At 43.7% G+C, this 15,860-nt stretch overlaps 1 protein-coding gene across 1 annotated transcript; it reads left to right on the top strand.

The window, feature by feature from the left end:
* Positions 1–3,481: 3,481 nt before the first annotated feature.
* On the top strand, positions 3,482–15,420 carry LOC102223082 (dead end protein 1-like). Its single transcript, XM_014475145.2, has 5 exons — positions 3,482–3,535; positions 8,553–8,658; positions 11,449–11,774; positions 13,261–13,393; positions 14,710–15,420. Exons 1-5 carry the CDS (start codon positions 3,515–3,517, stop codon positions 15,264–15,266), a joined length of 1,143 nt encoding a protein of 380 aa, XP_014330631.1. The 5' UTR covers positions 3,482–3,514; the 3' UTR covers positions 15,267–15,420.
* Positions 15,421–15,860: the final 440 nt, after the last annotated feature.

Below are 15,860 nucleotides of genomic sequence, written 5' to 3' on the forward strand. Positions count from 1 at the left end.
TGATATTGTCCACAGAAAAGTTTGCGTGACTGCCGCACACACCAGCGAAAAAGTTTGCGTATATTTACGCAAACTTTGACGCAAAGTTAATTTTTATACATGCCGACTTGTGCGTAAAATATGGCGCCGCACAGTTTTTGTGCGCATGCACGCTTTATGCATGAGGCCCTGCACATTTCTGCAAATGAATGTTCAGTAATAAGCTGTTAACTGACTGAATGACAGGAAGCTGGCAGCACAAACGCTACAAAGGACCTTTTTTTTCAAGATACTAAATAAACACTGTGTATAAATCCTTCCTGTATTTGACCTCAAAAGACGACATGTTATTGTTTTTATTTTGTTTGTTTTTTGTTTTTACTAAAGCTGAATGAACATTATTGATTCTACTTATTTTTTTAGACCATTATGCTTCATGTAATCTGTTGCATTTGATTTGTGTCAGATGTTTTCAAATTCAGCAGGAAAGAGAGATTTATTATTTTACCCATCCTTCTCTGCAGCAATGACAGAGTGAGAAATTCCTGGATGACAGAGAGTAAATTCTAAACCTGCTTTTATTATGCGTCAGGTTTTAATTTTCTTATATGGCTCAATAGCGACATCTTGTGGTTTTGTTTAGCCATTACACGAGAACGTCATCCGAGTTTTAAGAAGTACACTGGATACATGTGTAACATCAGCAAACAACTTCTGGAGGTGAGTTTGTGGTGCAAACCGTGAACAGGAGTTTCTGTTTGTCACCGTAAACTCATCATGACAGAATCAGAACCGCACTGCTTCAGGCATGGGGTTCATAGAATAGAATAGAATAGAATAGAATAGAATAGAATAGAATAGAATAGAATAGAATAGAAGTACTTTATTCATCCCAGCAGGGAAATTACTTTGCAGTTACAGCATAGAGACAAGACACAATAACAACTACCACTGAGTAGTAGTTGTAGATAAAATAAAAAATAAAATATAAAATGCTATAAATTGTAAAAATATGAAATGCTATTAATATAAAAAGCAACTTAAGAGCAGTCCTTGCAAAGATTTAAAAAAATGCAGATATGTATATGTAAATATATGTACAGCAGTGTGCCACAGTGTAGCTGTGCAAAATCGGACTGATTAGTGCAGAACAATGATTTAGCTTTTATTGTACAGTGAGATGGCATGTGGCAGGAAGGATTTCCTGTATCTGTCCCTACGACAGCGGAGCTGGAGCAGCCTATGTGAGAAGGTGCTCCGCTGTCTGTCCACTATGTGGTGGAGAGGGTGCTGATTATTGTCCAGAATAGACAAAACCTTCTTCAGTGTCCTCCTCTCCACCACAGTTTCCAGGGACTCCAGCCTTAGTCCCAGTACAGAGCCAGCTTTCCTGATGATTTTGTCCAGTCTATTAGAGTCGCTGGCTCTGATGCTGCTTCCCCAACACACAGCAGCAAAGAAGATGGCGCCGGCAACAACACTGTGATAAAAGGTCTCCAGCATCTTGCTGCACACATTGAAGGATCTCAGCTTCCTTAAAAATAGAGTCTGCTCATCCCCTTCCTGCACACAGCGTCAGTGTTAGATGCCCAGTCCAGTCTGTTGCCGATTACAAGGTATTTGTAATCCCAGGTATTTGTAATCCTCCACCTCCTCCACCACTTCCCCTTTGACCTTTAGTGGCCATGAAGGTATCCTCTTCCTTCTGAAGTCAATCACCATCTCTCTGGTCTTACTAATGTTGAGCCTCAGGTGATTCTGGTCAGACCACTCCACAAAGCTGTCCACCAGTGTCCTGTACTCCCCTCCCCTCTATCCCCTATACACCCGACAACCGCTGAGTCATCAGAAACCTTCTGTAGGTGACATGACTCAAAGTTGTACTGGAAATCAGTGGTGTACAAGGTGAAGAGAAAGGGAGAACGCAATCTGATGTAATCTGTATTTGCTGCCTGCACAGGTAAATTCAGCCCCCAGCAGTGTGAACTGTTGAACCCCTGATGAAAATGTTTTCTCTTTACAGCATAAGAAGAACAGAGTAAGGAAAAGTCTTGACTCCAGATTTAAATGCACCATGAATTATTCCAAAGAGCAGTTAGTTATGTGTCAAATTACCACAAACTGCACTTTGATCTCTCAGACTGAGGGACTTCAAGGATTAAGTTTGTGATTAAGTTTGCAGCAGCACCTGAATGAACACGGAAATGTTTTTCTGTCGATGCTTTAAAGCATAAAAAGAACTAGTGTACTAAACTTTTATTATTTTGAACATGAAAATAACATTTTCCACTTCTGTGGCTCCACTTCCAGCTGGTGTCCTCTGCCTGAAGCCTGGGAGCTTTAGGTTCTGTTCTCTGTTCTGGGTCAGCCTCCATCACTACTGTCCTCTCTTTTGCTTTGTCCACCAACACAGGAGGAGGTGATTCTGACATGTGATCCAGGTGTGTTGAACCAGGGACACATCCAGACGTGCAGCAGCGGCCCTGGAGTTCTGGATCTGAAGACTCCTGCTCTACTTCAGCAGCAGTTCCTGTACGCTTTTCTTTTCCACAGACTTGTATCATCTCACTCACTGAGCAAAAACATACTGTGTTCTATTTTGTAAATCTTGAATAAATATTAAGTTTACTTAATACAGGTTATTCTTTTTTGTGAATCTCACTCAAAAACAGGTTCCTCTAAGTTAATATAAAGCTGTAAAATGACTGTTCTTAGAAAAATGTAAATGTTCAAAAGTCGATCCTTTTAATGGCTCTTCAAATTGAACGGACCCTAAAGATTCGGTTCTCTTCAACGAGCCAAAAGTCCCAGCCGACTGTCCAGTGTTAATTGTGTCGATTGCAATAGTTCATGGCCCTCAGTCCAAACAAATTAATTCTAGGACATATAACAGACAAACAGATAGTGGGCCCTGCTTGGTCGACGCAATTTTGTCATTGCAAATTAGACACACCGCAGAACCTGCTCTCTCCACAAAGGCAAATTCTTCGGTCCATTCGTCCTGAAATGTACGATACTCTTCGTCTTTTTTTCTTTTCGCCATCTTCTTCGTCGAAGGGTTAGCCTTGAGCTAATGCCCCAGCAGACTGATTCAAGAGGGGGCATTTACCTGTTTACCCAGCAACAGCCAACGTAGGCTATTATCATCCAATTAAAATAATGGACTGCTCCTGCAGCCAATAGCAAGCCTGAACAGGACATGAGCGGTGGAAAATCGATGGATGGATAAAAACTTGTTTTAATCCATCCAAATTAAATATTTTATGTTTTATCTGCGAGCCAGATGCAATCATCAAAAGAGCCACACCTGGCTCGCGAGCCATACGTTCCCGACCCCTGCTTTAACTCTTTAACGTCCTGCGGGTTTACTGGAAAGTGCCTCGGAGCCCGCGCGCCGTGATGGCAGTGAAGGCCCCGCCATATCAGTGACCCACCATTGGTGGGCCACCAATCAGCAGAGGGTCTGCAGGTGAGCAACGGGAAGACAAAGGGTGTTGTTCTCTACGGGAGAAGTAACACAAATACGGTCGGAACGATGGAAAACAAGGGTAGCCAGGTGAGTTTTGGCGGTTTGCGGATACTTGGAATGTCCCCAAGAAAGTAACTGGGAACATGAAAAGTTCGGGCTGCGGTGACGCCTGTCAGGGTTGTTACATTGTTTAAAACTGGGGGAATTCCCAGTTCACTTGGTTTACTAGCATTGATGCAGCGGACGTGTCTGTTTGTTATGTTGTTGACGTGTTTCGCTGCACCTCTAATCTAAACACGCCGGGGCCCCGCAGGTATTCTGGGCTCAGTACCGCTCACTGACAACATGTCTGATGACTAATTTAGATACATATAGACCTGCTGTTGATTGTAGCGAATTTACAGAACTTCGCTCTTTTATTACGCCAGAACCAGCCTTGATATTCTCCGGAAGGTTCTGTGTTTTCAGCTCTAGTTTAGCCGTCCACCATCGCTATCAAGTCTACTTGTTGTTTAGCGCGGTAAAATGTATCGTCCGTGTCTTTTAAATTGATGTAACTGTAGATAATTTCTATCCTTGTAAAATAAAAATTATTTCGATAGGATGTTTGATTAAATACACCTGATTTTAATTACGGCCATCATGAGGTGGCTCTGTGGCGCCACCTCATGATCATTTTTCGGTACTGCTACATGTTTAAAGTTTTCGCTCCGTGTACGGGTGCATGGGATTAAATAAATAGAATTAGTTCAGTAGCTCAAATAGAATAGAATAGAATTACTTTATTCAGCCCAGCAGGGAAATTATTTCGCAGTTACAGCAGCATAGAGACAAGACACACACCAACCACCACTGAGTATCAATTGTAGACAAAATAAAAATAAAATATAACATGCTGTTAATATAAAAAGCAGCTTAGAGCAGTCCTTGCAAAGATTCTAAAATGCAGATGCAGTATGTATATGTAAATATATGTACAGCAGTGTGCCACAGTGCAGTTGTGCAAAATTGGACTGATTAGTGCAGAACAATGATTTATCTTTTATTGTACAGTGAGATGGCATGTGGCAGGAAGGATTTCCTGTATCTGTCCCTACGACAGCGGAGCTGGAGCAGCCTATGTGAGAAGGTGCTCCGCTGTCTGTCCACTATGTGGTGGAGAGGGGGCTGGTGATTCTGGTCAGACCACTCCACAAAGCTGTCCACCAGTGTCCTGTACTCCCCCTCCCCTCCATCCCCTATACACCCGACAACCGCTGAGTCATCAGAAACCTTCTGTAGGTGACATGACTCAGAGTTGTACTGGAAATCAGTGGTGTACAAGGTGAAGAGAAAGGGAGAAAGCACAGTTCCCTGTGGAGCCCCTACATCACTGACCACCAAATCAGACAGGACACTGCCCAGACGGACAAACTGTGGCCTGCCTGTCAAGTAGTCAGTCACCCAGGAGATCACTGAGTCGTTGACACCCATCCTCCGCAGCTTCTCACCCAGCAGCAGAGGCTGGATGGTGTTGAAGGCACTGGAGAAATCAAAGAATGTGATTCTCACAGTGTCTCCTCCACCATCCAGGTGTGACAGTGCTCGTTGCAGCAGGAAGATGATGGCATCGTCAACTCCTAAGTGGGGCTGGTAGGCAAATTGCAGGGGGTCTAGAAACGTCCTCACCTGAGGCCTCAGCAGGTCCAGGACCAGTCTCTCCATGACCTTCATCACATGAGATGTGAGAGCAACTGGTCTGTAGTCCTCTGGGTCGGCTGGCCTTGGCTTCTTGGGAACAGGAACCACATGTGATGTCTTCCACTGCAGTGGGACTCTCTCCAGCCTCAAGCTCAGGTTGTACATGTGTGCCAGTACCGGGGCCAGCTGGATGGAGCAGGTCTTCAAGATCCGTGGTGTAATTCCATCAGGTCCTGCAGCCTTCCCCTGGTGTAATCGCTCCAACTGTCTCTCAACCTGGCCTGTAGTCACCGTTAACTGGGGGTAGGTGTTGTTGCCGGTAGGTGGTTTGAACAACTTGGGGCAGTGTGGATGTGTGGTGGTATGGGAGTAGCAGGAGGTGAACTGAACCTGTTGAAAAACTGGTTGAACTGGTTTACTCTATCCCGGCCCCCAGATATCTGTGTGTCCTTCCCCTTCATTCCAGCGATGTTCTTCATTCCTTCCCACACATCTCTCACACTGTTCTGCTCGAGTTTGGACTCAAGCTTCCTCCTGTAGTTGTCCTTGCATGTCCTCAGTGTCTCTCTGAGTTCACGCTGGACTCTCCTCTGCTCCTCCTTATCTCCAGACCTGAAAGCCATCTTCTTTTTGTTTAAAAGTGCCTTCAGGTCACTGGTAATCCAGGGTTTATTGTTGGAGAAGCAGCACACGGTCCGGGCTGGCATGACAGTGTCCTCACAGAATCTGATGTATTCTGTGATGCAGTCAGACATGTTGTCGATGTCCTCCCCATGAGGCCCACAGAGCACATCCCAGTCTGTTGACCCAAAGCAGTCCTGCAGTGCCTCAGCTGCCTCCTGTGTCCACCTCCTCACCGTCCTGATGCGCACAGGCTGCCTACTCACTAAGGGGACATACTTGGGAGTCATCCTTACCAAGATGTGGTCCGACCTGCCAAGGGGGGGCAGGGCTGTGGCGCTGTATGCATCTTTGGCATTAGCATACAGGAGATCCAGTATTTTGTTTTCCCTGGTGGGACAGTCAACATACTGCTGGAAGTTGTGTAGCGCTTTGTCCAATGAGGCATGGTTAGTCACCTGTGATGACCATGAAGGCGTCTGGGTGTTTAGTCTGTAGTTTGGCTGCAGTAGCGCTGATGATGTCGCAGGCCACCGCTGCATCAGCTGATGGGGGAATGTAAACAGCGATCAAAATGACGGACGTAAACTCCCTCGGTAAATAATACGGCAGAAGTTCAATGTCCGGGCTACAAATCTGTTCCTTCACGTTAACATGACCCGGATTACACCACCTCTCACTCACATAAAGTGCAATCCCACCGCTCCTCTTCTTCCGACTCTTGGAATAGTCCCTGTCCCCGCGAACCAAGGAAAATCCAGGGACCTCCATGCTGTAGTCTGGAATAAGCGAATGCAGCCAGGTTTCCGTGAAGCAGAAGATACTGCACTCCCTGCACTCCTTCTGGGTCCTAACCAGCGCCGTGATTTCATCTGTCTTATTCCCCAAAGACCTCACGTTCCCCACAATAATCGTGAGGTCAACTTGTCATTACTGAGGAATCATGAATTTTGCTCAGTACCAGAAGTGTTGAAGTGTTTCGCTGCACCTCTTCGGCACAAACCAGTATCGCCGGTTTGTGCCGTCTCCTTTTCTCCCTCCGTTTAACTCCAGACCTGCAGCCCCGTCGTCTCCTCTGTAGCTCCTCTGGGACCACAGGCCCGTCTCCGAGCCGCAGCAGAGGCTTACACAGCGCAATCAGCTGTTCACGCATGTAAACAATGCCCCTACTCCGTTCGGCGAGGTTCTCCGTAACAATCAATGCCTCTACTCCATAGAGAACAGCGACAGAACCACATCCAGCCATTGTGGAAGCTTAACTGATGATCTATGGGTTCTTTAAGCACTGATCCTTAATCGGTTACAGCAAATATACACAGATTAACACACACACGACGGGAGCTGCGTCTGCAGGCAGCCAGCTAAGCCGGCGCCATTTTGGGAAAAAAAAAAATCTAAACAGGAAACTTGTGTTTATTCCACACAGCGTGATATGTTTCTGTCAGTGTTGATGATATGAAATGTTAACCTCAGCCCAGTTAGAAAGACCACCGTCATGTTTTTTGACTGTTGGATGAAGCTGGAGTACCCAGGGAGAACCCATGCTTGTATGAGGAGAACATACCAACTCCATGACAAGAGACTTCAGGCTGAGATTCAATCCCAAACCCTTCTTGCTGCTAGTTGAAAGTGCTGACAGTTATGCTTTTGTGCCGCTGCTTAGCTAATGAAAACAAAAAAAAAATCCTGTGTAGAATATTAAATTGATATTTAATAATGATCGGTGTGCATACTGAAAGTCTGTCCAGGTACTGTGCAAGACATAAACTAAATACTGGTTCAGGGCTTCCTTTGCATGACTTCCTCCATCAGCATGACGTTCTGTATGTGGTTCCTCTGAGGTGCAGTGGAGGCCCTGATTACTTTATCAACCATCAACCCGTAAGTTCTCTGTGGTTCAGTCTGTTTAATGTCAGACTGAATTGTTGGCCTCCAGGGTCATTGAAGCAGCAGTTGGTACCTTTGGCTGTGTGGGTTGTTACCAAGTCCTGCTAGAAAATCTAATGAGCATCTCCATAAAGCTGGTCAACAGAAGGAAGTATGAAGAGCTCTAGAGTGGCTGTGGACCTGAGAAAACCCAGTGGACCAGAACCAGCAGGTGACATGGCTCCCCTCCACTGACTGTGGAAACTTCACTCTGAACCCATAGAAACATGACTTCTCTTCCTGTCCCAGCTAGCAACTTCACTTTTATCTGAAAACAGGACACCAAACTATTAAGTAACATTCCAGGTCAGATGTTTCTGATGTCGTGTCTGGTCCAGGAATGGCCTTTCAAAAGGAATGTGACGGCAGTAGAACATGTCCTGGATACGTCTGTGAGGTGGATCCTGAAGTTCTGAGTCCAGTCTGTACTCTGCAAGCTGTAAACTCTTGGTCAAGGTTTACTCCACGACCCTCTCAAGACTGCCGTTATTAATGTTTCCTATGCACATTTGTATTCCATCTTTTTTCCTTCCACTAAAGGGGAAATTTCCAGTAACATTAGGGCTGCATGATATCTGGAATGATCTAATTGTGATATTGTTGTTGAAAATATTGATTATAATTGGAACGATTCTTTGATTACTTCTTTCTTTATTGTAACACAATTTCTTCACCACTCTTGAGTTTTGTCATTTCAACCTCTAAAAATATACATCCAGTGTAGAGATGAGCAGCAGTCAGAATGCATCCGACTGGATGTCTCTTAGTTTTAGACGGCTTGCAGCAGTCATGGCTCATTTCCTCAGAGAGGTTACTGTTTCCTGTTGGTTGCTGAGGTGTTGTGAACAACGTGGTCCTTCTCTGTTTTAACTGTCAGGTGCAGAACATTGAGCGAGTGCAGGCTCTGGAAGCCTGGCTGGAAACAACCAACACCAAGCTGACCCAGGTTAACGGCCAGAGGAAGTACGGAGGACCACCTGAGGGTGAGACACAGCCACACTGGGACACCATCATATAAACGCGTTAGGCAGACAGTGCTGTAAAAAACTATTTGTCCCTTTTCAGATCTCTGCCGCTGTTTTTATCTCTTCTGAAAATTTTACATTATCAAATTTGAATCGGACAGAGATGGTGTGATTAAACCAAAAGATACATTTTTACATGAGAATTTTATCCATTAGGGGAAAAAATTATCCAAGCCAACCTGACCATACGTGAAAAAGCAAATAACTTAAACCGTATAACTAGTTGTGCCACCAACTGACATCAAGGGTGCTAATGAGTATTTAACATTCAGCATTCAAATTCAGCTATATTGGAGGGTTTGGAAGTATGAACAGTGGGTTTTAGGTCAACCTACAATATCTGAATTGGATTCAAGTCCAGACTTTAGCTAGACTCCCTGCAAAGCTTAATTTTGTTTTTTGTTTTTTTCCTTTTTGAGTCATTCAGGGGTGCAGTACTTTGGATCATTCTCCTGCTGCGTAACCAATGAGCTGCAGGCCATGTTCTGATGGCTGGACATTCTACTGCAGGATGTTCTGGTACTGAGCAAAATTCATGATTCCTCAGTAATGACAAGTTGTCCAGGTCATGAGAAAGCAAAGCTGCTCCAAACCATCATACTACCACCGTGTTTGATTCTCAGTATGGTGGTCTGTTTCTGAAATGCTGCTGGTTTCACACCACAGACGCACATTTCACAGGTTGGCTTTGACTGTTTTTCCCTTTATGACTGAAATCCTCATTTGAAACCTACTTATATTTACTCTGGTTATCTTTATCTTGACTATCTCAAGCATTTAGGTGCGACAAAGTGAAAGCGCTGTGGGTCCGTTCCAGTATTCAGGCCTGCCAAGGTTTTATGTTTGTTTCCAAGATGTCGACATTTTCCTCATTCTCCTTCAGCTGCTGTGGTCTAACACTGCAGCAGAGCAATGTGGGCCTCATGCATGGTCTGTCTTATAGAATGTTAAAGCTGACTTATCGTTGTCATTTTCTGTTCCTCAATAAAATATTTTTGTTTATTGCTCAATACTTATGGAGAGTCCTCTTGATGAGATGAATTGACCTGACTGGCTAGAGTTGATCTGGCTGTGGAGAACAGAAAATGCATAACTGTCCCTCTGCTGGTCAGCTGACAGAAGGCCATGTATTTTTCATTTGCCCACAAGGAATATAAATTTGTCTGTCTGGAAGAATATGTGGTTATATGTTGTGTAAACTAAAGGAGCTCCACATAATGTCAGCTTACTAGACTTGTTGCTGTGTTTAAGAATAAAAAGGTCTAATATTCTGCATTGATAACACTTGGCTTCATATTAGATTTAGCAGATTTAGAAATACTAGATTTGGTGGGCCTATATTTTATAGTTGTGATATATATATATACAGTATGTATAATATATTTTATGGGTAGAATTTAACAGCAGGATGAATAATTGTTTTTTCTTTTTACATTGAAATAATTAAACCGTGTTATACATTGTTTTATATTTTGCAAATAGCATAACACTGTGGTATTAATATAATTTTACCATGTCTAACACATAAACATGAGTAATGCAGGAGATAATAGGATTATCTATTCATTATGGAGAGGCAAAGGTGATGTATTTAGTACAAAAACTCAGGAGTGAAAGAAAGTATATTTTATTTGTTTGGCAGTAAACATAAATAAATACTGATAAATGTTTTATAATGAAAATTTTAAAAAGGTCTTGTGCTTAGAACTTGTGATGTTATACATAGTTCCTATGATTGGTGGTGATTATCTGCTGTGTTGTGGTGACCTCACAGAATTCATATAAAAAGTAGCAGAATGACCTGCAGTAGATACAGAACAACCACACTGTGTGTCTCAGGCTGCTATTAATTTAGCCTCTGGCAAGGTAAATAGAGCTGCTTAAACCAGAAGAGGGGCTGCACAATATATTACTATTATAATGTCACCAGGAATCAATATTGTCACAGAAAACTGTTTGGAGTGCAAACATTTTGTCTAAAATGTTTCTAAAAATGGGAAGTTACTGAGTTGGTAACAGAACAGAGACGGTTAACTGCAAACAGCAGACGTGACCTGGTGGACGTGTCAGTCAGTCAAACCTCTCTAACATTGGAGGAAAACAAGACGGTGGCTGACTGTTTGACCCTTGCTGAGGTATGAATGAATAAATGAATAAATAAAAATACTTTTTTAGTCCCAGAGGGAAAGATAGATAAGGTCAGCTTCATATGCAAGTATGGAAAATAACACAGCAGATCTTGATGCTCAATTAAAATTTTTTGCAAAAATCTAACTTTTTTTTATTTTATTTTTTGTGTGATCGTGACTAAATACAACCACAATCAGATTTTGGTCTGAGTGGTTTGCGAGCCCAAAGTCGGTATGTGTGGAAGAACAAGGCAGACGTCAGCGCGCTGTTTACCGAGGTAACAATGCTGTGGATGCATTTTAAAGTTTTTCAGCCATGGAGCCGACACAAATTGTAATTTTGGGGGGTCAAAAGATCAAAATTTGGCTGTTTATTCTCCCGTGAAAAAGTCTGATGTGGGTTGCATTTGTCTGGTGTGTGAACGTAGCACAAGTTGATGAACTGGGATCACAAGCTGAATATGACCTCCTCCTGTTAACACACCTTCAGCTGGTTCTTTCTGTGTGTGCAGTTCCCCCTGATATGTATCTAAATGTTTCTAATCTTCATATTTATCCTGACAGGTGGCGGTGCGTCTGCCACTGAGCCTCATAGCCCTCCTGTCTTGTCTTGGTTTAGGGTGGGACGGTCCAACCCCAGCTGAGCGCTGTGAGGTCTTCATCAGCCACATCCCTCGGGACGCCTACGAAGACCTGCTCATCCCCTTGTTCAGCTCTGTGGGGCCTCTCTGGGAGTTCCGCCTCATGATGAACTTTAGTGGCCAGAACCGGGGCTTTGCCTATGCTAAATATGGCACACCGGCCTTCGCCACCGAGGCCGTCCTCAAGCTGAACGGCTACATGCTGGAGCCCAAGTGCTACCTCTGTGTCCGCCGCAGCACAGAGAAGAGACACCTCTGTATTGGAAATCTGCCGGCTGCCACTAAACAAGAAGACCTGAAGCAGGTTAGGTCGGTCTGCCTGTTGGGAGTGAAACTGAAGAACAAGAATGCAGAGATCAGAAATTAATTTATTTAAATTATGTACCAACTAGGGGTTGAACCAATTAGTCGACTAGTCGACTCTAGGACGTCTCGCGAGTTTTTACATTTCATGTCGACTAGTCGCAGTCATGTGATTGCCGGTGGTGACAGCCTGTGCTGATCTGACAGCACAGTATACGTCACAAGACACAAGAAAAATAAGTTAATACATTAGTTTAAATGATATGTAGATGGATGCATATTTGTGGTTTTACAGTGTTTTTAAAAGGAGATGGAGTTGCAGCTGCAGTCCACTACAAAACACGAGCCGTCTAAAACTCGCCCCCTTCCCGCTAATGATGTCACTTAGCCGGCTCGCGAGTGTCTTTGTCACGAAAAAATGTAAAATATTTAAATATTAAAAATATTTAGCTGTTCCGGCAACCAGCACTCCCAGCGAGAGGATTTTCTCTCTCGCTGGGAATACCATTACGAGAAAGCGGGCAAGCCTTCATCCGGCTCATGTTGATGCCCTTGTTTTCCTACATGTCAACCAAGAAAAAACCCCAACAACTCTTAGTGAAGAGAATACTGACAGCGAGTGAACTTTATTTACCCCCCCGCCCCCGTGCCACCTCTTTTTATTGTTTTTACATGCCATCTAAAAGATGTGCGTTTCCTTTTGAATGTTGGTTTTCCAGCAACTTATTATTTATCATAAACTATCCCGATGTTTTGTTGTTTCACTTGTTGCTGTTCTGTGTAAATGCCGTATTTTTCCGTGAAAACGGGTAATAAAGCCTGTACGTTACTCCAAAGCTTTGCGTCTTGCGTTGCTATGACGTCACAACGACTAGTCAACTCGACATCGACTCGACTTTTATCATGTTGACGTTGACTAGAAAATATCTTAAATCGTTCAATCTGCTGAGTCAGCAGAGCTTCCTGCCGCGCATCGGGCGGAGGAGAAGCAGGTGGTTTCGTTGAATTCAGCTGTAACCAAACGGGATCCGTTCATAACAAGTTCGGCTTGTGATGTTCCAAAAGCACCATGTAGTCAGTGTGATAATTTGACTCCTATAGTAACTATCCAGAGATCATCAGCATCAGCCGGTGTTTAGAAAAAAAAAGTCAGACCCGACTTTGTGCAACAAACTTTTCCCCGCTGCTCATGAAGAATCTCCATAATAGACTTAGTAAAAGCAGGAGAAGGGGAGAGTGTGTGTGTGTGTGTGTGTGGGGGGGGGGGTCAATATTTGCCGTGAAAATAGCTAATAAAGCCTCCAAGTAGTTGTGAAGGGTTTTTGCGCTTACGTCACTATGACGTCACCGCGACTAGTCGACATCGACTCGACTATTATCATGATGTAGTCGACCTTAAAAAATATGTAGTCGTTCAACCCCTAGTACCAACACACAAGGTCTTCTGGAAGGTAGGTGGGACTGATAAGTGTGTGTGTGTTTTCAAGGTGCTGCGGCGGCTGGTGGACGGGGTGGAGAGGGTTTCTCTGAAGACCGGTCCTGGCATACAGGGGGTCTCTGCTGTCGTTGCCTTCTCCTCCCATCATACCGCGTCGATGGCCAAAAAGGATCTAGTGGCAGGTAATCTAGAGACCAGTCCAACTTCTAGTTTTTTAATGATTTAACACATTTTGTCATTCTACAGGAATTCATACCACTTCCAACTTATTCAGTTATTTGTGTCTTGCTACAACTGCATTTAATTTGTTTCAGTTTGTTTTAGATAGATCAGCACAGCACTGTGCCAAATTGTGATGGAAAATGATGCATGGTTTTTAACTTTATTTTTATTTATTTATTTATTAAAGCTCCAGTATGCAACTTATATAAAGAACTTGTTAAAACTGTCTGTATATCCTGACAGTTTGTGATAAGACGGATAATCTGTGAAAAATCTGATCTTCTCCCTGAGCTATTATTCCTCTCTGAAGAAATGTAGTGATAGCAACCAAAAACAACCAATCAGAGCCAAGAGGAGGGGCTGGGCGCTGTCAATCAGCATCACGTACTCGCTGGTAAACTTGCGAAAGGTTGAAAAATAAGTTTTCACAAATGTAAATCTGAAAAGTTTTCTGTCCATTTCTATTCATGCACTCCAGTAAAAACCAGACCCTGGTTCTCACTAGGCTTCGTACAGTCTGGACCCTCGGCTATTAAGAAACCATCACATCCTGGATGCGTGGCCTCTGCTGAAGTTTTAAATGATTGTGTCAGATTTTACCCAATCACTAAGGTTTGATCATGTGAGGCGCTGTAAATTTCCTGTTTAGAGCACAGGAAACGCCTGTGCTGTAAACAACGATCCCTCACTGTGAAGAGAGAAATATCATCTTTGCCAGCAATAAATTGCTTCAAACATTCCTCTTGTTCCAAATTTAATGGCTGAATATTTGCAAGCATGTCCAACACGAACTGAACGGCTTCCTTCACTTCATCTGCTGCCTTTGCTAAAACTACAGATGGAGCACGATTCAAAACCAGGGCATAAAATGAACCTCATCGTTCACAATTTCTCCTTCTGTTTGCTGATTGGCCAAGATGAAATTCTATTGGAGAAATCGGGCTCAATGGGAGAAATCCAAGACAGAGCACTGAGAGGAAATGAGAATTGAGCAGAATTTGCAAGAAGGCGATGGCCGGACAAATATTCAGTCCCACTTGAGTCAATACTTTGCAAGATCACTTTGATTTTTCTAGCAGCTCTTCCCTGAAACAATGAATCATTTTCTTTCAATGTCAGTCTTTCTTTCCTTTGTGTCATAAAAATCCCAATAAAACACAATAAGTTGTGGTTTTATGATGGGTACATATACTTTTGTAAGGAGCTGTTTGTGGTTTTTCTATGTGTGACGGAGAAGATATGCAGAGTCAGATAAACATCTCTACTCTGTGTCTAGAATTCAAGAAGCGATTTTCATTGGAGATTTCCATCAAGTGGGAACCAGGAGAGAACCTGAGCCCCTTCCAGACATGTTCTCCTCCAGCCCCAAAGATTCTGCTGCAGCCGTGCTTCGTGCCCTGCAGCCAGGCCGTCTCTCACCCTTCAGCCCTGCCACAGCTCCAGCCTGCTGCTCCGCCCGTCTCTCCAGGGTTCTGCAGGGCGGTGGGGGAACCAGTCTCCCCCCCGCACCCACACGTGCGTTACCCCGTCCCGGCCTCCCACCACCCCCAGCAACACATGGTCTGTGCGCCATCCCCGATGATGCTCCTCCATAAGGTTTGCGAGGCCAACGGGTTTGGTCAGCCATTCTATGAGCTAGACTACAGTTTGGCCAGACCAGATGGCTTCGTCAAATTTACCTACAAGGTTCTGATCCCCGGCATCAGCAGACCCTTCAGGGGGAAGGTCATGGTGCTGCCGGGACCCAGTGTCAAAGTAATGCTGGAGGAGGCTCAGCGGGCCGCCGCCCAGCAGCTGCTGCAGAAGATGTTCCACAACCAGCATGTGGCCTGAACACTCCACCGGCTTCCAGCGGCAACGTTCCTGTTTCACATCTGTTTTACTGAACAAAAAAAAAGATTTCATTCTGTCATTTCTTTTTCTTTTTTGCATGTTTTTAATAGTGTTGGTTAACTTGTGTGTCCAGTTTGAATTTAAGAAGTTTGTTTGCGTGCTTTTTTAAAAATATTTATTTTATTTTTGCTGTGTTCTGAGTTGCTCATTTTAATAAAAATGAGATTTGCTAAAACAAAAGGAAAAGGGTGATGTTTTAAAATGTGCAATGAAGAATTAGGTCCTAAGTTGTGTTTTTTACCTTAGAGCAGGGTTTGAATTAACCAACTAAAATTGCGGTCTTATACAGAAGGAGAAACATTACTTACTGATTTCAGAGTTTAGAGTTTTGACCATTGCAAGTTAACCAAGCGACCTTCCCACTGAAATGCGACCAAATGCAGGCATGAAGAAAGCAGGTGACAGAGTCTGCCTTTATGCTCACATCCATTGAGGTAATTAGGTGCCAGGTATCCTCAATCCTGGGGCAGGCTTCATCCTGCTACATTCAGAAGAAAGGAGAAGCGGAGACATCAATAAACATCATTTGTTAAA

This window comes from Xiphophorus maculatus, chromosome 23, assembly GCF_002775205.1.
Source record: "Xiphophorus maculatus strain JP 163 A chromosome 23, X_maculatus-5.0-male, whole genome shotgun sequence".
NCBI classification, from domain to species: Eukaryota; Metazoa; Chordata; class Actinopteri; order Cyprinodontiformes; family Poeciliidae; genus Xiphophorus; species Xiphophorus maculatus.

What these genes read in the sequence shown, in the direction of transcription:
- LOC102223082 (XM_014475145.2), top strand. Translation starts at nt 3,515, where the DNA reads ATGGAAAACAAGGGTAGCCAG. An exon ending in TGGAAAACAAGGGTAGCCAG is followed by an intron (nt 3,536 to 8,552) that starts GTGAGTTTTGGC and finishes TTTAACTGTCAG; the next exon opens with GTGCAGAACATTGAGCGAGT. An exon ending in CAAAAAGGATCTAGTGGCAG is followed by an intron (nt 13,394 to 14,709) that starts GTAATCTAGAGA and finishes CTCTGTGTCTAG; the next exon opens with AATTCAAGAAGCGATTTTCA.